Source organism: Archocentrus centrarchus, chromosome 7 (assembly GCF_007364275.1).
Source record: "Archocentrus centrarchus isolate MPI-CPG fArcCen1 chromosome 7, fArcCen1, whole genome shotgun sequence".
In the NCBI taxonomy this organism is placed as follows: domain Eukaryota; kingdom Metazoa; phylum Chordata; class Actinopteri; order Cichliformes; family Cichlidae; genus Archocentrus; species Archocentrus centrarchus.
This window is the reverse complement of record NC_044352.1, coordinates 32608376-32634018: the sequence shown is the minus strand read 5'-3', so window position 1 is coordinate 32634018 and position 25643 is coordinate 32608376. Positions and strand designations below refer to the sequence as shown.

General features: G+C 42.0%; 2 protein-coding genes across 6 annotated transcripts in view; one reads left to right on the top strand and one right to left on the bottom strand.

Annotated features, from left to right (window-relative positions):
• The first annotated feature begins 2381 nt into the window (after positions 1 to 2381).
• Positions 2382 to 8291, top strand: cox4i2 (cytochrome c oxidase subunit 4I2). Of its 3 annotated transcripts, none has more exons than XM_030733442.1 (5): positions 2382 to 2550; positions 6430 to 6529; positions 7114 to 7278; positions 7365 to 7496; positions 7869 to 8291. In XM_030733442.1, the coding sequence occupies exons 2-5, from the start codon at positions 6430 to 6432 to the stop codon at positions 8000 to 8002; spliced, it is 531 nt and encodes a 176-aa protein (XP_030589302.1). In that variant the 5' UTR covers positions 2382 to 2550; the 3' UTR covers positions 8003 to 8291. The 3 variants fall into 3 exon arrangements, with proteins under 3 accessions (XP_030589302.1, XP_030589303.1, XP_030589304.1); XM_030733443.1 differs by lacking the exon at positions 2382 to 2550 and adding an exon at positions 6210 to 6358; XM_030733444.1 differs by lacking the exon at positions 2382 to 2550 and adding an exon at positions 6295 to 6338.
• Positions 8292 to 10506: 2215 nt separating this feature from the next.
• Positions 10507 to 25643, bottom strand: part of bcl2l1 (BCL2 like 1) — a 39615-nt gene continuing 24478 nt past the window's right edge. For all 3 annotated transcript variants that reach the window (XM_030733745.1, XM_030733744.1, XM_030733746.1), the window contains exon 3: positions 10507 to 14988. In XM_030733745.1, the coding sequence (XP_030589605.1) occupies positions 14845 to 14988 (144 nt within the window). In that variant the 3' untranslated portion in view covers positions 10507 to 14844. The remainder of the gene's footprint in view (positions 14989 to 25643) is intronic.

The window sequence follows — 25643 nt, the reverse complement described above, 5'->3', positions numbered from 1 at the left end:
AACTCAGTGAGCCAAAGCGCACACTCTCAGAGTTATATAACCAGAGGTGGGAAGTAACGAAGTACAAATACTTCGTTACTGTACTTAAGTAGATTTTTCAGGTATCTGTACTTTACTTAAGTATATATTTTTCTGACTACTTTTTACTTTTACTCCCTACATTTTTACACAAGTATCTGTACTTTCTACTTCTTACATTTTCAAACAGACTCGTTACTTTTTAACACGTCAGAGAGAAGTTTTTATTTCCGGTCAGTGCGCCGTCAAACATCAAATGATCTGAGCCTAAACGGAGGAATAACAAGGCATAAGAGAAAATCGTACTGGCGTATCCTCCATCATCGGGGCTTATCTCGTACAAAGGGATTAAATACGCAAACCCATATAATTAATGTCTCATTTATAGCGCTATAATCAGGGGTCACAGCGGGCCGGACCGAGTCCGTAAGTTGCGCTGCGGCACATAAACAGCTTAGCTAGCGCTACTGAAGAGGAGCGAGCATGAAGGGAGTAACGTGTGGCAGGTAAATGCAACGTTTCTAAATGCTCAACAAATATCAGCAAACACACAAAGTGTGTGCAGTTTGTTACACAGTGTGTCTGCTAGCTAAAAGAAGAGCTGCTGTATTTCAGGGAGAGCAAAGAGAGAGAAGTTCAGTCAGAGATGGAGAAAGAGGACAGGAGAGGAAGAAGAGAGGCTAGAATTAAAGGTAAGGACTGGAAAATAAACTGAAGTATGCTGACGTTGTGTAATTCAAAGATTTTATTAAAATACTGCAGTTTAGGTTAGCTTGTTGTACTGTATTTACAGTAAAGCTCTGTGGTGGACTGGAGCACAGTGTTTGTGTTCATGGTCAGAGTTACAGGTTACATCAGTGCAGCAGAGATGAGTCTGAATCAAAGCTGCTGATGCTGAGATTCTTTCACTGAATCCAACATTTCTACAGCCTGTATGCTGTCAGTGTAGGGGATGGAGATCAGCTCAGATAGCTGTGAAATACTGGGTTACATCTTTGTGAGTTCAGTTCATCCACACAGAGCAGTAAACCTCAGAGCAGCAGCAGCAGCAGGTCAGCTGATCACAGCCTGCACACCAACATCATTTACTGCAGCTCACAATAGAAAGCTGTGATTCTTCTCCCCATGCAGAGCCACTACAGCTGATCTTAGGGTTCCTCCAGCTTCTGAATCCCACTGTAACCCCTGAGTATCCTCATGTTTGTGTTTAGGTGGAGGCACAGTCACCCTCTACTATGGAGGACACAGAGAACAGAGCTGTGTTTAAATTCCCTTTCACAGTTTGTGTCCTACATAACAGTTTCAAGCTGAGTGCATTCATTAGGATTAAAATTTAGATTGGAATAACGTTTGTATTCTCAGTATATATTATTTTATATTATTACAATAATATATCATGAGGTTCGGTTAGTTTTACACAAAAATAGCAGGTAGAAACATCCTCCAAAGAACTACTTTTACTTTCTTACTTTGAGTACATTTCAGAGCCTGTACTTTTTTACTTTTACTTAAGTAGAGAAGTTGAACCAGTACTTCGACTTTTACTAAAGTATTTTTTAACATAAGTACTTGTACTTCTACTTAAGTACAGAATGTCAGTACTTTTGCCACCTCTGTATATAACACAACATGAGTGTTGAATAATGAAACATTCATGACTGGCTCCCCTACTTTTTTATAACAGTAAGTCAGAGAATAGATGCCTCAGCTTTATTTTATTTTCTGAGGTTTAACTGAAAAGTGCTTTTTATGTTTTCCCCCCATGAAGAAATGTTTAGAGGTTAATACCACCTTAACACAGTTGAGTTCAAAGTGTTTTGGCAGACACACACAACTGTGTGAGGTTACTATGAAAGAGTCAGTCCTCGTTTGACCTCTATCCTCGTGCACACGGGAGACTCTTGACCAGCTTGTGCACCACATATAACCCAGGAGCAGTTGGCTACTGGACTCACTGCCAGACAGCTATGAGATAGCGGTGGCCTGGTGCCAGCGTACACTTGTGCAGGCATTAGGGGTAAAGTGTGGGAGCTGGTCCCTTTATTTCCACAAGTCCCCTCTGACTCTGTTCATGTACAAGCACCGTATCTCACTTTCCATACTGTAAAGATAGTCCACTGTGTGTTCTCATGTGACCTCATCAAATGTGAGCCCAGCATCTCTGCTCTGTCTGAATATCATAAGTGAAGAGAGGATATGGAGATGGGTGAATAACAGGGAAATAATGTTCCCTTGTATTGCCTTTGTTCTGCAGTCTAAACTCAGCCTCTCCCCCTTTTTGCTAGCCCTATCACATGCCTCTCTCGATTGACCAAACTAGTGCAAGTAAACAATCTCCCTTCTAAGCTCCCTCCCTCCCTTTCTCTCTCCCCTCTTCTTCCCATCCAGCCTCTTTCACCCGCCCACCAGTTGATTCCTGCTTAGTTTTATGCAGCGTTAAGAGCAGAGACGAAACGGGAAAGAAGGCCTAAATAGTCCCTTTCTCTCAAGATCTGGTCTTTGGTTGCAGCAGCTTCTAATTGTACAACTACTGTGAGTATCTGTCTTTGCCCAATCCAATAAACAGACTAGTGTTTGGCAAGGAGCACTGTAGGAAATAGATGAAATGATAGCTCCCTCTCTCTGCTCACACAGCGAGGGAGAGGTGGCGGACGTGCAGAAAAACAACTGAGGTTGAGCTGAGAGATTTCTAGAAGTGCGTCAATACGAGCAGTTTAAAAAAAAAAAACACTTTGCAAACAGAATAAATCAAGTCAAACCTGATGGTGCCACTCATTTGTGCAAAATAAAAGCCAAACTTAATGATTTGTTGATGCAGTTCTGCACAATTTTTGTCTTCCAGTGGCTCCTTCAGCAGGTTTTACTGTGCAGAGGGGAGTTTGAAACAGGCACAAAAACAGTCACTTGTTTCTTTTTAAAGACGTTAGTAAAACAGTTTAAATGTTTCCGTTTACCTCTGCCCTTGCAGAAGGTCAGCTCAGACATTTTAAATTGACTTGTGGCCAATTTCCACCATTTTCACTTGCTGTGTGTGTGTGTGGGGGGGGGGGGGGGGGGGGGGGGGATTTATATTGCGTACTGTTGGAGTGAGGGCATTTCGAGGACAGTGAGGACATTTTGGCTGGCCCTCACTTTATCAATGGGTACCACAGTTTGTTTTTTAATAAATAAATTAGGGTTAGGCGTGTAGCTGTGACGGTCGAGAATGTGGGCTGTGGAATGGATTTCCTCAGTGATGATCCTCACAAAGATATTTGTGCAAACTTTCATTGCAGCAGCTCAAAATGATACTCAGTAGCCTGTATGGACCCCACGTACTTTTATGCATGCCTGACAACACCAGGGCATGCTCCTAATGAGACAACGAATGGTGTCCTGGTTGATCTTCTCATCACTGAGCTCCTGGACAGTCTGGTGGTGCAACCTGGCGGTGCCAGATGGACTGAATCCTAATGTTCCAGAGGTATTCTGTTGGATTTTGGTCAGGCAGGTGTGGGGGCCAGTTATTGGTGTCAGTTCCTTCTGGAATTCCTTCAAGTCCAGGACCCACTGCACCAGCGTAGGGTCTGACAATAGGTCCAAGGATTTCATCTGGACACCTAATGGCACTCAGGGTGTTGTTGCCTAGCCTGTAGAGGTTTGTGCATCCCTCCATGGATATGCCTCCCCAGACCATCACTGATCCACCACGAATCCAGTCATGCTGAATGACGTTACAGGCAGCATAATGGCTGTAGACACTCGCTGTTGTACCTCTCTCCTGACCACCACTGATAATAGAACAAAAAATAAATACATACACAATTTGGATTCATCACTCCAAAAAGCCTGTTGCCACTAGTGTTCAGTCCAGTTCTTATATAATTTGTCATACCTCAGCCGTTTCTCCCGTTTCCCTTGCTTAAGAAAGGCTTCGGCCACCCTTCCACTCAGACCATTTCTGCTGAGGTTTCAGCAAACAGCTTAAGGGTAAGATGCATCTCTCTGGTCCTGTGTCAGGTCTTTTCTGGATTTTTTTTTCCACCCATTTTGACTTTCAGATACTGTTCATCTGCTCTTGATAGATTTTAGGCCTGCTACTTCTTCTGTCTTCAACTTGTCCAGTTTCCCCAAGGACACACACACTGCACACTGTGTCAAGCTTTCAGCTAATAGCCCTTTGGGAATCACATTGTTAGTGCAAAAATACTCTTTATGCCTGTCAAACTGTGTCATCTTTGGCATATTTTGTAGATTCAGCTAAAGAAAAAGGAACAAATTGTGTGTTTTTTTGTGACAGGCTGCGAGTAACAAAATGCCAAAAGATACCATTTAAAATTGGTTCGTTACGTTGCCTGTTGTGTAGACACAACACTGGTTCAACTCTTTCATGTTTCATGCTTGAATTTTATGAAAACAAACTTTATGCTTTAAAATTTTTTTTAATTTTATGCTTTCAAACCCTTCAGAAAGCTTGGAGAACTATTGCTTGAGACCACTTCAAAACCAAAACTTAAAACATTTTCTGGTGACTCAAGACTTTTTGCACAGCAGTGTGCACTGCAGACCAACTGTATTTAACAGTAAAACATAATAAGGTGGCCAGACAGGCAAAGAGGGGATTTGGCACTCATCCAAGCCACCTTTATAAAGCACTTAATGAGATCATCTGATTCACCGTTGTGAATAACAACACGGAGCATTTCCACTGTGAGCTGTACAACGAGAATCTGTGACAACATTCAGACTGTGGACAGAAAACATTCTGGCTGATAGACATTTGAGAGCTGTTGAAGTGTGCCCATAAAATAGTTAAAACTGGTCTAATAGTGGTTTTTATATTGCCCTGATGAGCGGGCTGTAATTATTGATGCATTTCACCGCTCCTCTCACAGTCATAAATACAACTTGAAGTGTATTTGAGTGCTTTTGTCCTGCTTAATGGGGTTTACCCTGGAATAAAATAACACCTCATGTGGGCCTGGCATTTCTAAAGTTAACTATAAATATACAAAACTATGAAACCTATGGAAAAGTGAAACACTTTGAGAAAACTTCCACTGTGCCGAAAAAATTAAAGGAACACTTTAAAAACCCATCAGAAAAAAAAAAAACCAAATCATGCTGATATCTGATATGGACTGGCTGATGTGTGAGGAATGAAAGGATGCCACATCGTTTGATGGAAATGAAAATGATCAACCTACTCTGATTAAAAAAGTGTTCCTTTCATTTTTTTGGAACAGTTAATTATCTTTAAAAATCCATTTGCTAAATAAATTTATATAAATTAATTACTTCTAGCCTCTTTAGACACATGGTACATATGAAAGGACTCATTTCATCAGCACTTGAACGCACATTTACTAAAGCCGACTTTGATCCTGGCTGTAAAAAATGAATAATGAATTAAAACAATGACACCAAGTGTCATTAGACCTCAAGCAGCTGTTTTCTTCCATCCATGTTAGATTATCTGCTATATTAGATTAACCAAAAGAGGTTAACTGTATGCATTTATGCAAATCTCAGTTGTTTATTATTAAACTAAGATAACTACTGTGCTCTACGCAGCCAATTCAGTACACCCAGGGTATCGTTCCTTTATCTGTATCCGCTTACCCCAATGAAAGGGTTGGCAGCAGCAGCTTCTCTCTCTTCTTCTGGCCAATCATATTGATGGATAAGTGTAACAAGATAAAGCTCCACTATGAAGAAAACACGAGGTTAAACACACAATGCAGTGAATGTGTGTCACTGTACAGTAATTTAGTATTGACAGTACTGTGTGTGTGTGTGTGTGTGTGTGTGTGTGTGTGTGTGTGTGTGTGTGTGTGTGTGTGTGTGTGTGTGTGTGTGTGTGTGTGTGTGTGTGTTTTTAACGCTTTGATCAGTAAGCTGGGGGGAAAAAAACAGTATATTAATAAAGTCAAGCCTATTTGAAGCCTGGAAATAGAAATAAATTAAAAGAATATTCGAATAAATGATTGCTCTGCTATGCAAATGTCTGCTTACCCACCACGCTTTCATATCCTCCCACCTTGAAATCTCCTGTTCCCACCTGTTACTGTGGCAGCAGTCACAATAAAATTTTACTTTAATGCTTTATGCTGTCCTCACATCACACTGCCAGCACCTGATATTTTAATAACCACAGACCTTCAGCTCTGTCTGTCCTCTTCCTGTTGCGGGCCTCGTTCCGTTTAGTGCGCTGCAGTGACGGTGACGCTGCACAGAGCAGCGCAGTAATTGTATTTATCAGCTGCACCTGTGCGCACACTGCAGCTGCCGCTCGGAGCCTGACTTCACTCAGCTCCAGTTTACTGCTGCGGTTTGTCTGGGTCAGCCTTGTCTCTCTAAGGTGTGTATGATCATGAGCCAATATAATAATACTAATAGTACTGATGATAATGCACACTTATCCGTTTCCAGATGCTGCGTTTGACTACTGGGCGCGTGGGAAGTCTCCTGGCCAGGCGCGCGACAGCGGCCCTGACCGGCGGCAGCGCGAGGACGGCGAGCCACGGTCACGGTACCTCCATCATTTCACTTTATCCAGCTTCGTCCTCTCCGGACAGACTCATGAGCTTTTTCTTAGGCTTCCTGCAGGAACTGATAGTAAATATGGCTGTATAGTTCTTAGCCCATCAAACCTTAAACACTGAGAACCTTTCATTTGATGGCATCAACATTTAAAGAGACAAAAACAGCAGCATTTGGAGACGTGACGTGGAGATATGGAGCTCTTTGACAGCAGAGATTTTGAATTTGAAAAGCAGATAAACACAGATGTTAATTATGGTTTTGTACTTAACCTTCATTAATGTCAGCTGTAACTGTTTACCAATGATGTCACGCGAGAATGGCTGCAGTGCAAACGATAATATGGATTTTGACACAGAGAAAAGACGTGATTAAGAGGAAACTGGATTTAAGTCAAGTTATTTAATTCTCGCATTAAAATTTTTTTTTATCCCCCCATCATACAGCAGACCGACTCAAACAGGAGATGGCGCTGTTGTGCTATCAAAACTAGACAGATGGTCCCTGGGGTTATGATTTATGGGGGGAGAAATGCTCACTGCTGAAGACAGTTTTTTGTATTTGTTCCTCCAGAGGTGTCGGAGGCAGCGGACATGTCTCAGCCAATGTACTGGGACCGTGCGGACATCCCGCTGCCTGACAAACCCTACAAAGATGTTCTGACTGATGCTGACAAGAGCCTGAAGCAGAAGGAGAAGGGACCCTGGGGTCAGCTGACCAAAGAAGAAAAAATTGCCCGTAGGTTCTTTAGTGTAGCTTATTATATTCAGTGGGAGAGGAGAGAGTTGGATGTTGTCTTATTGATGCTCTCCTCTCCCCTCCAGTGTATCGGCTGTCGTTCTGCCAGACCTTCCCAGAGATGAAGCAGAAGACGGCAGAGTGGAAGACAGTCATCGGGGGCGTCTTCTTCTTCCTGGGCTTCACAGGCCTGGTGGTCTGGTGGCAGAGAGTCTATGGTAAAAAAAAATCTGCCTCTTTCTGGTCTGAAAGGATAAACCAATCTGCCTCTCACAATTTAACGGTGGCAGTGCCTGTGGCTGTGTACAGGACACCTTTCTCATGTCAACATCACATGTTTGAGTGCTGTTTTCTCTCAGCAGACTTTGACTTGTTATTAAGGAACTAACTGATAAAATTAATGATGACTGATTCTTTTAAAGTCTCCCAGTGAGTCAAACCAGCTGGTCAGAAAGGCCATGACCAAAGCCTGACAGCTAAATGAACATCAGGCTTTAATAATGCAACAGTGTATTAGTGTTTGATACGTTAAAAACAGGTGGTACCGGAGGTTGGAGCATCATGCACATTGCATGTTTTTGTTGTTATAGTCTACCCTCCACGTCCCAGGACCTTTGAGGACGAGTGGCAGGCCCAGCAGATAAAGAGGATGCTGGACATGAGGGTCAACCCCATCCAGGGCTTCTCCAACAAGTGGGACTATGAGAAGGGCCAGTGGAAGTAAAGGGGGCTGGGCAGGGCCTGAGGTAGCACAGTCTGGACCTTTCGCCTCAGAGCATGGCTCAATTCCACTCTGGGAAGCTGCTATTGCTATTTTGAATGTTGCATTAAGTGTCAAAACCACTAGAAAGCTGAAGTTTGTGCACTTTCAGCCTCTCTGGGGGAATTGTACTGTGTTGCCTCTAGCTCTCCAATCAGTATCTTCCTCTGCTGCCACTTCAGCCTTCAGTCACAGGGAGAACTGCCTGTCCTGTTGTAGCCATAAAATAATAAAGTTCAGCTTTTGTCTGTCACGTGTCTGCTGTGATTATTCTGAGTGCTGTGTATAAAATGTATTCAGAAGTACGTTACTGTCAGTGTTACAGAACTGTAAGAACATTTACCTCCACCGAGGAGGTTATGGGATTGTTTGTTGGACACATTCTCAGAGACTGATTTGAGTAAAGTGGGACTTGTTTTAGAAGGGACAGACTTTTGGAGTTAATTTGGGTCCAGGAATTTTTCAAAGGATTCTTCACCGTTGCAAGGTAAGACTATTGGGCATTTCACTTGTTTTCACAAATGCATAGAAAACTGTAATAAAAAGTGTGAGATAGCTTGATGTTCCCACAAACTAATCGAGATCCACATACGGATCCTTCTGGATTCAGGGGACCTGATTTGTGTGGGGCGAGGAGGGAATTTTCAGCCGTGGTGGAGCACCCCGTCACATCCAGCTCTTATTCACTCTGTTGTGTGTTTGATGTAAATCAAGTATTTTAAGTCTGAATTCTCAGTGAGAGCCCTGTGTTTCATTAAGATACAGGCGGTCATTTTGGACACACTAAAAGGGCTTATTAAGGTGTTTTAGAAGAGTGGGTTTGTATATCAGTATAAAATGTAGGGATTGTACTTGTAGCTAGTTCTGCTGGGCAAATTCTGTATAATGAAAACTTGAACACTTAAAGCATACTTTGCTTCAAATGGAGTAGCGTACCTGTGGGGTTGCTACTTCTACAAGAAAGACGATGGACTAAGATATTTTTTACAGAAAGGACAAACTGAACCAAACACTGAAAATATGGTGATTAGGCAGACAAAAAAAAATTCAATAAAAAATAACTCAGGCCATTATTTTAAGTGGGTGATATGAACCAATTAACCTTTCCTACCATCTAAAAAAGACAGTCAGGTAATAGCAGCAGTGCATATCAAAGGGACGGGTGGCCAAGTGATGAGTTTTCAAAGATATCTACATGTAGTGGTTTTCATAATACTTAAAGGTAGGCCTTAAAGTACTAGTATGACGCAATAGTTTGAGGAAGTACAGGATGTGTGTTCTGCCATAATCAGCAGCAGACCGTTCCCTCGGTCCTCGGGTTTTGTGTTTGTCAGGTTTGGATTCCTGAATGATAGATTTGTCTCTGCTGTTGGAAATGTTCGCTGAACTTTCAGATTATTATACTACGGTGAGTTTTAGTTGATGACTCAGTCATCATCCCTGATTTTGCTTTATGCTTATTCTAGTGATGAGTTCAGTTTTGCAATCCTGTGTTTTGGTTTGTGTCTTGATTTCTAGTACTAGTACTTTTAGTACCTTCAGCGCGTTCCCCGTTCCTCCCCCGTCTGGTCTTTCTGCTGCTGTCTGTTGTGAAAAGTTAATTTCCCTTCATATCCAGCATTAGTTTTGCTTCCTGTCTGTGTCTTCCTGATTCCCTGCTTGTTCTCACCTGTGTTCTGTTTGCCATCAATCAGCTCTCAGTGTATAAATAGTCCCCCCATCCCTGCCAAGCTGTGTATTTCCCCTGTGTGATTGTTCTCTTGGGATTTACCCACTTGCTCTTTCTGTTTACATCTTTGGAATTTATGTTACTTCACTTAATTCATTCTTTTGTGTCTGCATTTGGGTCCTCTCTCTCTCTCACACCATACAAGAAACACACCTCCCTTAACTGGCTATTTAAGCAGCAGAATGTTGCATCTGTCCCTTCTGAGACATCATCACTGCTGCAGTGTCGACCCCGGCACCACCTATGGGCTCTGAGAGGACAATGTGGCTCAGGTTTGACAGCCTGCTTCTCCTGTTAAAATAAGCTAAATACCAAGTTTTAAATGTATTTATTTAGTTTTAATTCACCTGACCCTCTCTATCCATCCTGTATGCAGCTGTGATGAGGTCAAACCAACTATATTCTTCTACTACACTCAATCATTTGAAACCTGAGTTGTCTCATTAAGTAATGACTGTTAGAAGTTCAAACTGCTAAATTTAGTACTGCTGATCTTTAAAAGTTTGACCGAAATCTGTATTTCCTCGTTACATCACAGTCACCCTTTTTATTTGCTCAACCCTCATTTCCTCTCGTCCACTAAGCAGCCTTCTGGGGCATAAATCTAACTTTCTTCTGGTTGATTTCAGCTTCTGGCAACACCCTGAATATTTAACAGCGTGTCTTCACGAGCTAACTCTTCACGCATCTCTGCTCTCACACACCCATCCAAGGCTTCAGAAAAGAGGCTGAGGACATCTTCCAACATCAGGTTTTATTAGGGTCAGTGTCATCTCAGATTTTACAATGGCATTCTAAAGACATACAAAGTGACCACTGGACATGGCAGCAAACTTTATTTTAGACCCAACAGGAACACGCCAGAGAACTTTTCTCAAAATATTTTCTTGATTTGTTTGCATTTTTTGTCTAGTAGCCGTCCAACAGTCCTAAACAAAAAAAAAAAAAAAAAAAAAAACCCACAACTGACAGTGCACATGAATGCAACGATGGAATTTAAGGCCATTTGAAGGGGCACAGTTATGCTTTTTACACCAAATATAAATAAAGTTGAAAGCCATCAGTTCTGTTTTAAATATTTTGCTAAGCTAATACTATTCTAATCCCTTTAAATAACTAGCATATATATGTGGGGGGGTCGTGCCAATGCTGTCACACTTCCTTCCTTTGTGCCTACCTTCTGCCAGACAGAAATTCACATGCATGCTCCCACACGCTCACACACACACACACACACACATATAGATATATATAGATATATATAAAATGGGTAAGAAAAGAGCTTGTTAGAGTGAGGGGCCCGGACGGCAGGGACAAGCCTGTGAGGAGCTTCTTAATGGGGGTAGAAAAATAGATATATATACTGTACTGGAATGTTTGAGAGCACACCTTGGCTAATAAGATGGCGAAGACACGAGCAAATAGGACAATACTCATTATTCAGGCTGTGCAGTTTGTGCGAATTTGGTGAAATATTTGTTCCCAGGTTAAAAATCAGGACTTGAAAGGAAAATGTGTGGATGAGGATGTAAGGGAGCTAACAACTGGACACTCTGATGAATGTATCACACAGAAATCCCAATCTTTTTTGTTTAATGTTTTTCAAACCAATCCTTTAGTATTTATTAGGTGTGGCTGAGTGTAGTGCTCTGGTGAGAAAACAGCACCTGTCTGTAAAGCTGCAGTGCTTTATTGTGCTGTAGGACACACTGTTGAACGGAGAGCCAGCATTTGGAGTGAGATCAAGTTTGGAAGCTGTGGGAAGATTCTGGGAATGGAGATGAATGCCCCCCCCCCAGCACCACCAATACCATCCCTTCCTTCCCAGTAAATTAATTGAGCTGCCAGTTGTTGGTGCAGAACGCGCCAGGTGACAAACACTCTTCTGACTCCAGCTTTAAATTAAAGATGGATAGGTGTCTCTTTCCCGTCCTTCGTCTCGCATGGACTGGATCTGATTGGTGTGTGTGTGTGTGAGAGAGAGAGAGAGAGAGAGAAGCAGCAGGTGGGCCAGCTGTGACTGACACACGTGACTAGGTGCAGTGACAGCCGGGGGACCACGGGAGGAAGAGGTGGAGCTGGATGGCGAGGGGAAGAGGAGGAGAGACGGATGGAGGTTTGACAGATTTGAAGCGTCTGGGGAGGACAGAGACAAAGGAAGGGGGTGGGGGGCTGTGAAAGCAGTGTATGGATACGTCGAACTGAGTGAGATGAGATATGAATGTTTAGATTTCTAGTTTCACGCTCCTACAGCTGCTGACAGCTGCTGATTTGCTCAAGATGGTAAACAGACACAACGTGACACATTTCTTTAGCTCGAAGGAGACGCGATGCAGAACCGCGTCGCCTCCTGAAGGACAGCTGCTTCATCAGTTTGCTACATGAATCTGCTCGCTCCGGTGACGACAACGCAAAGCACGAAGTGTGTCACTGATCAATGTCAGATGTGACTAAAGGCTTAAAAATAAAGATTGATTAGGACACAGTGGGGAAATAGTGGGGGAAAAAAAAAAACCAGCATTGTGTTTTAACAGTGCAGCACATGATTATGATTTTATTGCAAAATAATCACTGAAAATGACTCAGACACTTTCTTCTAACCTCCCCAAATCCTAAAAGAATGGTGTATGTGGGTGATTAGGGCTGCAACTGTCACTGTCGGTTAATTAAAAGCAGCAAATCGTCACTTTAAGAAGTTACACCCAATGACTTTAAGGTCAGTAACAATCAAACCAGTTGCACCTTAATTTTTGATTCATAATTGCAGCTCCTAAAATCCAAGAAAAAAAAAAAAATCTTTCAATTTAACTTTTTTGTGAACACTACAGAGGACATAAGGTGTCGTAGGAGGATAAACAAGTTTACAGAAATATAAAGTAGCTGTAAATCCTGCGAAGCATCTGTACCTGGAGTATGAACAGACAGTGGATGACCTCCGGCAGGGTTGTACAAGTGTTACAAAATACAGAGCATTTATTGATTTCGCCACCTTTCGCCCATATTTAATGATTATTTTTGCACTGCTAAATATATTTCTGCTCTGTGTGATGAAGGCCATGATGCAAGTAATTGAACCTTAAGTGAAGAATTTTCTGTTTCTGAGGTCAACACTGAACCATCACGCCTAAACGTACTGATTTATACATGATTCGCCGTTACATTCAGTCACTAACTGCTTATACACCTGTTACTGATGCTTCATAGGGCCTACGCTGCAGCAGTGTTAGAATATATGACATGTTTTATACTGTTTATGGGGGGGGGGTCTTCAAATAAAGTAGTGCCAAATGACAACTTTTACATACAAATGTACCAACCAATGATGCTCTTAAAGTGGACCTATTAAGCTAATTTCCAGCTCCAAATGCTCCATGCTTGGACTCTCCTTTGCATGATTCACAGTGAAAACAAGTTTTATATCTTATGCTGGGCTTTGACGCAGCCTCTCAGTTCACCCTGTGTCTCGAACAGCTTCCATCCTTTAAAGGAACCTCTGCCTTATTGGCTGCATCATATAAACACAAGGTGTGAACAGTAAGTGGGACGGTGCTGCGTTCACAACAGTGACATTATATGGAGAGGGAGGAGATGCGACACTCAGAGACAGAAAGCTGTGGGAGAATTCTGAGAGGCTAAAGTTGTCAGACGTCCCGTCTCTGTCACCGAAGAGCCAATCAACAGCTGAAATGGGAGAATTATTAGCCAATCATGGGGTTACTGTGCACATGAGTCAGCGCAGAGTTTCAGCTGTGCGGTGGTGGGCTACTCATCATCATACCAAAGATGTGGGCCAGTCTTTTTCTTTTTTTTTTTGGCTTACTGTATCTCTAACATGAATTAGCATGGCCATTGTTCAGCGCTCTGGTGGGAGGAGCACAGGTGTTGATCGTGTCGGCGCTCTGGACTTTTAATGAAGCCGAAATGTTATGAAACCTTGCGCAGTAGAAGTAAAACCTGCAAGGAGAAAACTTTTTAAATGTGAAGCCATGTTTAATATGAGCACCACCACTGTAACAGCAAATATGTATGACAGAACAGGAAAAGCATGACAGGTCCCCTTTAAGATTAAAGACTCTTTTTCTTTTTCAGTGTAGCCAAAGCGTGTCTGGAAACAATGAAGCTAGCTAGCTACTGCATGAGTTGCTACAGTAATACCTGCATTCTTCAGCTACTGTGCGGTTAACATCGACCGTCTGAGCCACAGCGCCCTGCTCTTATGAACTGTGGTTGAACTGATTCTGACAACTTGCCGCACACATTGGTCTGGCAACACAATTGAACTGAGGCTAACTATGATCATGAAGCACAGACCAGTGGGAATGGGATTTTAATGGTTCAGAAATACCCCCCCAAAAAATCCTACACACACACACACACACACACACACACACACACACACACACACACACACACACACACCAACAAACACAAACTAGTTTCCCCGTTTAGTTCAAAACTCCCACATTTCTGTCAACTCTAGTCTGCGTGATTCAGCTTAATCTAGCACTCATACACAAGCCATGAAGGCATGAAGGATGGGACAGGGTGGAGATCCAACAAAACAAAAACCAATGAGTGAAGTGATAGGTTACGATGCTGTAGGTGATCACGACGGCTGATCTGGAAACTAGAGAAGGTGCCCCTGATTTCGTTCTCCATATGGCACATACAGGGCTATGGGTGAGATGTCTGCGAGTACACGTGACAAAACAAGCTTCAACAACAACACGGTGAGAGTCATAAGAGAAGGCTCAAGGCTGTAATCAGAAGGCCGTCGACGAAAATGGGAAACAAAAATTTGTTAAAACTAATACATACAAACATACAGGAAGAAACGAGGTGCAGGAACGAGTGGAGAATGGAATGAAAAAGCACGTCTTTCAATTTCTGTCAGGTTGGAATTTTTTTTCTTCTTTATTCTCAAAAGTTCAACATTTGAGGACTCTCAGTTCTCTGGGGGATGCAGAATCTATGGGCTGGGGCAGGAGAGTAAACATCATCAGCAGCTATGAGACGACGAACAGGACCTTCATCTAAATGTTGAGGGTTGTGAAGGAGGCGAGCGGAGCGAGAGCGCTCACAGGCGTTTTTGCGCGATGAGCGCACCTGCCACGACGCCGGTCACCACCGTCATGCCCACAAGCAGCCACTTCTTGAAGCTCTCCTGAGACCTCCGGCTTTCAGCCGCCGCGTCCTGCCCAAAGATTTCAGCAAAGCGCTCCTGGAAAGAGAGACAAAGATGGAGAGTAAAGGGTTAATATCATGGCACACTTCGTGTGATGTATTGAAATGTGGAAAACCCCATAATCACACACACTTCCTAAAATACCACATTTGAAAAAAAAAAAAAGCCCAGAGCACATAATCAGGTGGATTCCCTTTGATAAAGGTCTCTCAGCCTCAAACAAGCGCACTGCTTCTGCGGCATCCAATGCTGGGTATGACTGTCACCACTCCCACGCTCATATGTGGAAATTTTCATATAGGTGATTAAACACCAAGACCAGCAGGGAAAAAAAAAAAACCCTAAAAGACACCTGCATTGATATGTTTTCCTGGTGATGCATGACCTCATTAATTGAAAAGAAATATTCCTCATCCCTCCCACTGGACTAGCACTCTTCCATCCCATCAGTGCTGAAGTACATTCCTGCAGAACCGCTGCTGTTGTTGCTGACATTCTTTCCCACCGTTGTCCTCAGACTGTCGAGCCTACATTGCCGCCCACTGAAATCATTTCCTGGAATTGAGCTGCTTAGGAACACACCATTTCTGATTTCTCGCCACAGGGAGGCGCCAGCCAGGCTCAAATGGCATACATGAACCACAACAGCCATCAGCTGAGAGGGACTAGTGACTCACTGCTGCTGATGCTACATGTTCACACTTCAGAAGTGTCAATGTTTCACCTCAATAAGCCAAATCATGAGCACTGAATAAGAAGAAAAGTGAAAAGTGACTCATCCAGATGTCTGAGTCTTAGTCAGAGGTAAATTCAACAGGCAGGACACGGGGTCTTTGTGGAGAGAGTGGCTGGGTGGGTGGGGGTGCTCTTACTGGAAACTCAGAGGCAGTATAAAGACTGAGAGAAGTAGTCAGTGGCACAGTCACAATGGTAAAAGGAGAGCTTGTGTTGTTGCTGGAAATGGAGGGTAACAATAAGCAGGGTATTTCTGTAGAATACTGAAAGAGGAATTATTGAAGACACTGCACACAAAGACAGAAAAACAAAACAAAAAATGGTAAATGGACTAGTTCTTATATTTCTACTCTGAGCACTCAAAGCGCTTATACAACATGTTTACATTTACCCCATTCATACAAGCACTTCCATGATTAGCTAAGCGCTTTTATTATCTAACATTCACACATACTCACACTCCAACACTTGCATCGGAGAGCAACTTGGTATCTTGCCCAAGGATACATTGGCATGCAGCCTGGAGTAGCCAAGAATCGAACCGCCAACCTTCCAATCAGTAGGTGACCCGCTCTACCTCCTGAGCTACAGCCACCCTGAATCCTGAGAGGGAGTGAAGAGAATGGTCTACACTTAAAGGACCAGTATGTAGGATTTAGGGGGCTTATATTCATTGCTGCCCTACTTGAGGTAACCTGCTACTGTTGCCAGTAGGTGGCAGTACTGCACCTATAAGCTATTTGCGTGACACCATTAACCCTTTCATACCCAACTGTCGTCACAGACACTTTTGAAACTCGTGGACATGTGAGCGGCCCGTGGTAAATGAAGGGTTAAAAAACAAATCCAGAAGGATGTACTGCTAACTACCAGGAACTGTGGTACTGCCAGATGAAAATCTACTGTTTAAAAGGAGAAACATGCAAAGCCAGACCGCTCTGAAGAACGGTCAAAGAGTCAATATCAGACTGAATCGATTATGCTCTGCCCAACTCTGATTGGATCAGCTGGTTGTTTGTGGTTTTCCAAACTTGTGCTGCCAACAGGAGAAGTTGCAAGTGCCCTCTGGTGGACAAACTATGCAATGTCAAGACTCATAACATGGTTGAAGGATGTTTCACTTCCAGTCTCCCATCTCTGCTTACTTTATAAATTTTCCATTTAACACACACACACACACACACACACACACACACACACACACACACACACACACACACACACACACACACACTAAAGTGTGGCTTTAAATTCAGGTTGTTGGTTTTTAAAATAAATTCTGCATTTAAGAAAAAAAGTCCTCAGAGCAATCAATGCATCTTTTACCAGACATTTACCATATTGGATTTACTTTAGCTAAAATTTATTATAAAACTAGAGAGATAAATACAAACTGATATTTTCAGTTATTGCAGATAACTGCTTTTGTTGTTGCTTTTGTCTGAATAATAAACTGAAAATTTCAGATTTAGGCAGTTTTGGGGTTTTTTTTTGCTACTTAATTTTAAGTAGGATGATTAGAAACCCACCGACTTTATTACATTTACCACAGATTTCTTTGTGCCTGCAACACAGTCATACACACTGGGCATGCTCAAAGATAAGGTATTTTCACTTCATCTCCAACATATTGCATCTATGACAGGAATGTGCCATCAGTGCACCGATTACACTATATGAGATCACTATGCATTGATTAACAGTGCGGTTATGTGTATAAAGCTCAACACTGAGCCATTTATTATTTATCTTCAGTAAACCTTTCAGTAGAATGGTACGTCCTGGTGTAGCACCGCTTAACAACCATAAACAAAACAAAAAAAGAAGCTACATGGGAAAAATTGTATTTTGAGCTGAATTCATGTCATTTGAATATGAAGGAACAGATCATTGCTTGAAGAGGTGACTGAGTGAACAGATATTAGTAAAGACAGTGAGCTGGGCATGAGCTGGGATTTAGATCTCCCTCTACCAAAGTTAATTAATTAAATTTGATATCGACTGGATCAATAAAATTAATGAAGCTGTATGTCTGAAAGCTTTTTAAGCCTTTAAGGCTGATGCTGAGCTCTTTCACTTTCTGGATCAGACATTATATGAAATCAGGGAGGGATGGGCTAATGTAGGACAGGCTTGAGAGATGCAGAACAGTCTGGAGGTATGGCAAAGGGGATCCTGAGTCACGCCGTGAGTTTCTTTTCGATTTGAGAGCCCTGAGGACTGATTTCTGCCATGCTGCCTGATGTATGACATCATTGGCATCACTGATGAATCATTAAAGATAAAAAGGAAACTCAATACACCAAACGTTTTAAGGAAACACTATAACAATGAAATCACAAAGTTCCATGATGAAATGATTTTCCTGAAGGTGGCCTTTGCCATGTCTGCTAATATATATAATGGAAGGTAAAGTTTATTTATTTATTTATACCACTGACATGTATTGTGTACCCACAGCCTGATGTCTGTTGTTCTTAAAGTGCCACAGTTCTCCATTTTGGTCCAAAATCACATGCCAATTTAATCATCTTCCATCTTTATTTTAAACTATTCTGCCATAAAATTATAGCTTCATTTTGAAGGTACACTGACTTTTAATTCCCACACTGCACCTGTTCATGCATTCAACCTGGGCTGAGCAAAATCAACCCTCTACAAAAAATATGTAATGCTTTATGGCACTATTGAGCACATATACAATCAAGTGAAAGGGATAGCATCAACTTCAGCCAGCCAGTAACATCAATTCTAATGCTGACTTCTACTATATACTGTATATAGCTAATAACCAGCTAGTGAGCACAGCAGGATGAGATGAGGTATTCATATGTTTAAAAATGTAAAGGTTTGCCATCATCAACATGGGAATTAAAATGTATGCTTAAAAAAAGATGGAGAATGTGTCCAAGGGCAAGGAGATAATAAACTAGTGGACCGGATACTGATCCCTGAGGAACATCACAGGCTAACTTGAATATTTATACAGGTTGTATAAACCATCAAAAACACATAAACCAAAGTTACCCGTTATTGTGGACAGTAAGGTAATGCATCACAATTGTGTTAGTAAACTGTGGCTGCTGGTGTCACTGCTCAGCTCAAGTTACACAGTGCAGCTGAAAGTAGGGCAACAAATAAGTGTTTTATAGTTGACTGTTTGTTTTAAGGAACCCAAAACAGAAACATTTCCCAATATTTGCTAAAAGGAAAAAAACAAACAAAAAAACAACAGTGCCCAGTTTTCACAGTAATTTACTCATCCCTGTATATTTGGGTGTGAGGTACTTAAAGCCTATTCATAAGCCAGCTACATCAGAGAGCAAGTCAAGCTAGATTAAACTGGCCAATTAGTCAGAGTACAATATGGTGCAATAGAGTACTCAAGGAGACTCATAAAGTGGCTGTGGTGGCTAACTGCTTAAACCAGCAACAGCTCTTTTCATTAATACTTCTGTGCTAAATAAACACATGAATACAACCACACTTCTGTGAAATACTTCAAGGGGAACTTTTGTGCTTGTGTATACATACAGTGTGTCCCCATAAACAACTGTGATCTGTTGAATTTGAAAATATTTATATGTAACAGAGGCAGGAAGTCCTCACTGGAATCCTGCCTCCACTTCTCATCTGTTACCAACAGAAACTGCTAGGTCCTAACAGTCTGACCCACTCTCTCTCAAAGTGTTCACCTTTAAAGAATGTGACCAATCAGAGACACTTTATTTTATGGGAGGAAGCTGCAAAACAAACTAAATATTTGTTTTTGGCCTCACCCAGGACTTCCTACAGGCCTTGATATGACGCATTTTCAGAAAAGATAAAAAAAAAAAAAAAAAAAACACCCATAGCATCTGTTAGCAAGAAAACAAGACACAGATAACAGCATGGACAGATACAAAGGGGCTGGCTTTAAATGAGAACTGGAGGAAAGTTGATCTTCAGCACTCTGAGCTACATTAAAAGTAAAGCAAAGTGGCCACTGGGGAGTGATAAATGGTACTTAAGTGAATAATGACGTAGTGTGATTACAGTGTTGTACATTGTGTAATATGAGCCGGAGTTTTATTGTAGTCTTTTCATTCTTTCTTAAGAAAGGTGCAGTCTGACCATTGCACATCCATGCCTGTGAAGCCTTGAAGAATGTGGGTGTGAGAACAATGCTGCACCTTCTGATGACAGCTGACACCTGTGACAGACACGCCAAGACATGCCAATCACCGTGCAGGAAATGCATGCTGAAATAATGTGGACTGATTATGTAGCTGGGCTTGACATTTAAGTGAATTTAGTAAATGCCTAGTCATGGTTGATAGTTGCACTGCTGCTGTTGCACTGGTGTTAACATTCATTTAAAAATGAAAAAAAAAAAAAAAAAGGAAAACAAAAAAAGCTGCTGTAATGATTAATACTGGGCAGAACAGGTTGTGAACTTGCTGAATTTGACTTTTCTTCAGTAATAAAGAACAACAAGCAAAGACATCACAGGCCAATCACAATTACATGTGGCACTCCTCACAGATCTGTGTTCGGATCACTTTTATTCTACATCTCTTATCACTTGGAAATATTCCTCCTGGTCACAGACTGCATTTTAACTTCTATGCTAATGACACCTATCTTCACATCTCTAGAAATTCAGACACCACCTTTTGTCCCTCTGTCCTCAGTAGCATTCTTCGGGGTCATCAAGAGGTGGAAATCAAACAATTTTCTTAAACTTTTGGTTTAAGGACTACACAATCCAATGTTCAAGTCTTCACTATTTTCACTGATGATTACTGCAACCATCCTCTGATGTTAAATAAAGTAACAGACTTTTTGCCACACTACAAGTGGACAAACTGCGTTTGCATACAGTCCCCTCCCCCAGAGGCCCATTTTTATCAAGGAAATATCTCGCAAGCAGTTACTTTGGTAAGTCAAAGGTGACTTACCAAAGTAAGTCACCTTTGACTTACTCCCCAATCTAAATCTGGTCACATTGTATTGATAATCATATGAAAAAAAAACAAAAACTCCAGTGATGTGTTGGCCTCAGTGTCTATGGAGCGAAACTTTTTCAAGAGAAGAAAAATCACGAATTTCAAAACTTTAAAACAAGTGACATAAATTTAAAAATTCAAAATCCACTGTTGCTGCAAACATACAGCGACAGTGCACAAAGCAATGTGCTATTTTTAAAATAAAATAATGCATTTGTTGGGGACTATTTACAGCTGAGAAGTTATGTGCTGCCCATGTGAAACTTACTCAAAATAAAACACAATGTGTGTGTTCACAGTAATGAAGGAACATGTCAGCCAGTACAACAGTGTGTCACTGACTGATATGATTTTTGTATTTTTTTGGATAACAATGGGGCCCCGTGGCACAGAGGAACAAGATCAGTTCATTGCTGGTTGTGCTCTTTTTATGGAAGTTGTTGACAATAAAAGAAATGTAGACTATAACCAGAAATAGCACAATAGGAGGGGAGAACAGGTGCAGGGGTGGCTCTAATTCACCTCTAACCGGATCTACCATGTTCAGCAAGCAGGGGTGCATGCTCGCAGGCTTGGGAAAAGTCTCAGATCAAGTGGTATAGATGATCTTTTCCTGAAATCTGCAATTGCAGAAAAAGATCCTTTTATATCTTCTAAAGCCGCTTTTCCATTAGTATCTACTCTGCGCAGCTCGACTCGGTGCGGTTTGAAGGCGTTTCCACTAGTACCTGGTACCTCAGCCGGGGTTCCAAGTGATCCAAAAATGTGACGTGGAAGAACAGCATGCCACTGACTGGCCAGGGAGTGTTGTCACTAGTTGAGTCATGAGAGCGAGTCCTTCACCAGAATCAAGCGTGCCATTTTTAAAACCCGACAGCAAGAAAATGGAGGCACACAAAGCACAGGTTGAATGCCCAGACCGACAGTTTGCAGCGATAGTTTTGCAACACGAGAGCCATCTGAAACACACACACACACACACACATACACACACACATACACAGCATACATATTATAACCCTATACTGCCGGGCGATCACTGCTGAAGCACCGGTCATCTGCCCCTACAAGCCGTGAGCAGCTGGTTAACACCGAGCCTGAGGCGGCTGATCATAGGAACTTTGAATTATCGTAATAAAGAGACCGTTTGTCCTATCAGAAAAGGACAAAGCTGAAAGCTGAGAAACTGCATTTCACAACCAACATAGGGTATTACTATGGAATTATTACGGTAATTGTTGCAGGAAGTCCGCGAATGGCAGCACTTTTTGAAGTACACTGAGCCGATTATGACATGTTCGGTGGTATAGGGTTATATAACCTTCATCCATTAAAACATTATACAGGGAACTTATGCATGATGATGATATTAAACTGGGATTAGCTGTAAGCTTGCCTCTATCTCATCCATTGTTATGTTGTGTTTTGAGCTGCATAAAAATTAAGTCAAGGCACAACTGCCCGTGCTGCTATATGGACTTCACCCACACTGAGGTGGTCCTCAATTGCAATGGAAACAACATGACCGTGGCGACTCGAGTCGACCCGCGCTGAGTAATTACTTATGGAAACGTGGCTCAAGTGTTGGTGACAGGTGTGGTCATCAGAGGTCATCAGTGATGACATAAATCACAGCCTTTCTGCTGGTGACAGTGGTGTCACAGGTACCGGGGCTCTGCGGTCACACAATTCAAATATAAATCACCTGCAGCTGTAGCTCCCGCTCTGCACCTTTGCATTCAAACACATAATTCAAAGCATGACTTTTCCGTTAGCTCGATCGATAACCAGATCCTCATTTTACTTTTAAAATGACATCAACTGAATGCCTGAGGGGGTCCAGATTTATTTCTATACCAGAATTACCATGTAATTTACTGTGCACATGTCAAGAGAGGACTGCTGGTTTGATATATTCAGACTCCCCAAGTCCCACCTGGCAGGTAAACCCCATCTTTATCTGCTCTTCCCCTTTCCTTTTCACACGGTCACGCCTTTATTTCTTTATTTCTGCGCTGCTCCCATAGGAAATCAGGTGCTAGGCAGCGGCCTGCAGAGTACTTTCAGGCCTAGTCTGTGCCCCCCCACCCTTCCCCCCGTGCCTTTAACTTTGCCTTTCTTCGTTAGCTGGGAAGAAAGGATGAGGGGAGGATTAGCTCATGAAAGCAAAAAGGTTGGATGTAAGGGAGAAAGGGAGGGAAAAGTGAAGAAGCACAGGGAGAGAGATTCTGCAGCTGGTTACCAAGGCTACTGGGAAGCAGCTGATTAGTGTGTGTGATGTGTGAGTGTGTCTGGGCCTGCAGGTCCACTTTTGTGGTTGATAAATGGCCCAATACTACATGTGGAGAAAGGAGCATTTTACCGATCATTAGCAGCAGCTTCCCATTCATCAGCCCTGACTTGTCGGTTGCTCCGATGTTGCACCATAACAAGTTGCAATGCTCAAATCCCCTGATGGTGAAACCCCCTGACCATGACACGCACGCACAAACATACACACACGAGATGCACACTGACACTTCACACCCGCTTCCTTTTTACACAAAATAGGACTGAAGACAGATGGAAATACAATAACTTGGGGACACTAAAAAAATGCACTGTTTTAATATTAGCAGATGCTTAATCATTATGTCACGCTGATAGTGTCACTGTGTGATACAGAAATATCCATTCATAAAGTCATATTTCCAAGAAGTGCTACAAGTTCAATTATTTACAGTGATAGGTGGTATTTATAAACGTTTAAACAATTTGGACTGATGAACTGTTCCATAATTTCATTAACTTTTGTAATACTAATTCTTTCTTTCCCAAGGATTAGTGAAGTTTCATTCCTAAATGTAAAAAATCTGCTGATGTTCTTCAAAGCTGGACAGAAGCTGCTAACCTAAGACATGAGCATTTGCTTTAAATCTGCATTAGTTACCGTATTTTTCGGACTATAAGGCGCACTTAAAATCCTTAATTTTTCTCAAAAATCGGCAGTGCGCCTTATGTTTGAATTCTTGTTGATGTTCAATACTATAGATTTCCTCTCAGATCCAATACTGAGTAAAATTCAAGCTGGTATTAGCGATACCGATCTGATACCGATATTTTGTGCAAAACACCTAAAAAAAAGTGATGTAATTCAAATCTCGACTTCATAAAGAACACAAGATATCACTTTCATTCATTTATTTTAAACTCAGAACTACATGGAGGTAGTAGCCTCATTTACAGATCACGTCTTAGCTATTTGTGGAGCTGAAAAAGCTCCACATGTGGCTTCTTGCATCTGAGTGAGCAGCAGCCATACGCTGCACTTAGGCATTATGTCCTTACCCATTATTGGCAGGACAAATGTGACAAATGACACATGGGACGCGATAGCGATGGCAGCATTGCGAATCACGCTCTCACGTCACTTATCTCCAAGAAATTTGACTGGTTATGAAATTGGAGTGATTTTAGCATTTTCAAAGCAGTCCCTGTCAAACAAGGCAATAAAGATGAAGAGTCAAAAGATTTCACTGGAACTGACAGAAATCTTGCTGTTAGGTCTCCTCTGCAAAAGAAAAAGACAACCTTGGGTTCATCCTTTATTGTCTATTTCCTATTATATAGGAAAGTCAAACACAGCAAAAATGATCCTTTCCTCCATGTTGAAAGTGGTTGCAAACGTCAGCGTGTAGCATACTCTCAGTTCATTGATCGTGTCGCCTGCCCGCGTGTGGACTTACTGATATGAAAATATACAAAATTTCACATGCACAAATTTGGCTGGTCGCTTGGCGGGAGGAGGGCAAGCGATTGTCGCCTCATTGCACAAACACCATAGGAAATGAATGAGAGGGGGCAACGTGGCTCCACATGTGTCGAGCCCATTACACACTTACTAGGTGGAAGAAAAAGTAGTTCTCGTCAACCCCGTCTCATTTAGGCACGATTTCAATAATTTAGTTACTTTCACAGCGTGCTAAACGATCCAAGGTTTGGGACAATTTCACCCTCGATAAAGGAAAAAAATGACTGTTAAATTTATATCAGTAGCAAACCTTCAAATTTTTGAATGAAGTATCCATCTTCCATGTGTTTACTACCACATTTTAAATAACCTTAGTGTGTGTGAGCGCGTTTCAGTAGTGTGTGCGAGAGCGTTTCAGCAGTGTGTGCGAGAGCGTTTCAGCAGTGTGTGCGAGAACGTTTCAGCAGTGTGTGCGAGAGCGTTTCAGCAGTGTGTGCGAGAGCGTTTCAGTAGTGTGTGTGAGAGCATTTCGTGTGAACAGGAAGGCGTTTCGAATGAACACGAAGTTGTTTTGTGCAAACACGAAGTTGTTTCGACTAAACAGGAAGGCGTTTCAGTAGTGTGTGTGAGCGCATTTCAGTAGTGTGTGTGAGAGCGTTTCAGTAATAATGTCCCTAACGGCCCCTCATAGCTGATGGCCGACGTATCCACACCACTGCACCATTGCGTGTTCTGCAGTGATATGGCCTCCTGTCAGATCAGTACAAAGGCCTCACTGAATTCGAGAGGGACCTGGCTGCAGGCAAGTGGGCGCCGCCATACCTCAACTCTATTCCTGAACTCCACAGGAAGTTGGTCTTCTTCGTGAGTTTATCACTGGGAAATTGCCGGAGTCACTTCCTGAGCCAAATTCCAGTTGTGATTATTAAGACATGTAAACAAAGTTGGTTTTTCTATGTGGTTTCACCCTTTGTATGTTTACACTTGTTGAGTTAAATAAAGTTTATAAAAAAAAAAAAAAAGTTACGGTAATGCACCTCTTAGCTTTTTGCCAACCGCTATTAAAACCACAAAAAGAAGAAGAAGAAGAAGAAGACGACCTGCTGCTGGGAATAATCTTATGTCCTCAGCCAGGTCGCACTTGAAAGAATGCCCACTCTTAAAATGCACTTTTAAAAGGTAAGAAGTAATTGACAAATTATCACGTTATGTTCACTAAGGTGTACTTCTGTGTTATC

Coding starts and splice junctions, on each gene's coding strand:
- cox4i2 (XM_030733442.1), top strand. CDS start 6,430: ATGCTGCGTTTGACTACTGGGCGCGTGGGAAGTCTCCTGGCCAGGCGC. Junction 7,279..7,364: donor CAAAGAAGAAAAAATTGCCC/GTAGGTTCTTTA, acceptor TCTCCCCTCCAG/TGTATCGGCTGTCGTTCTGC. Junction 7,497..7,868: donor CTGGTGGCAGAGAGTCTATG/GTAAAAAAAAAT, acceptor TTGTTGTTATAG/TCTACCCTCCACGTCCCAGG.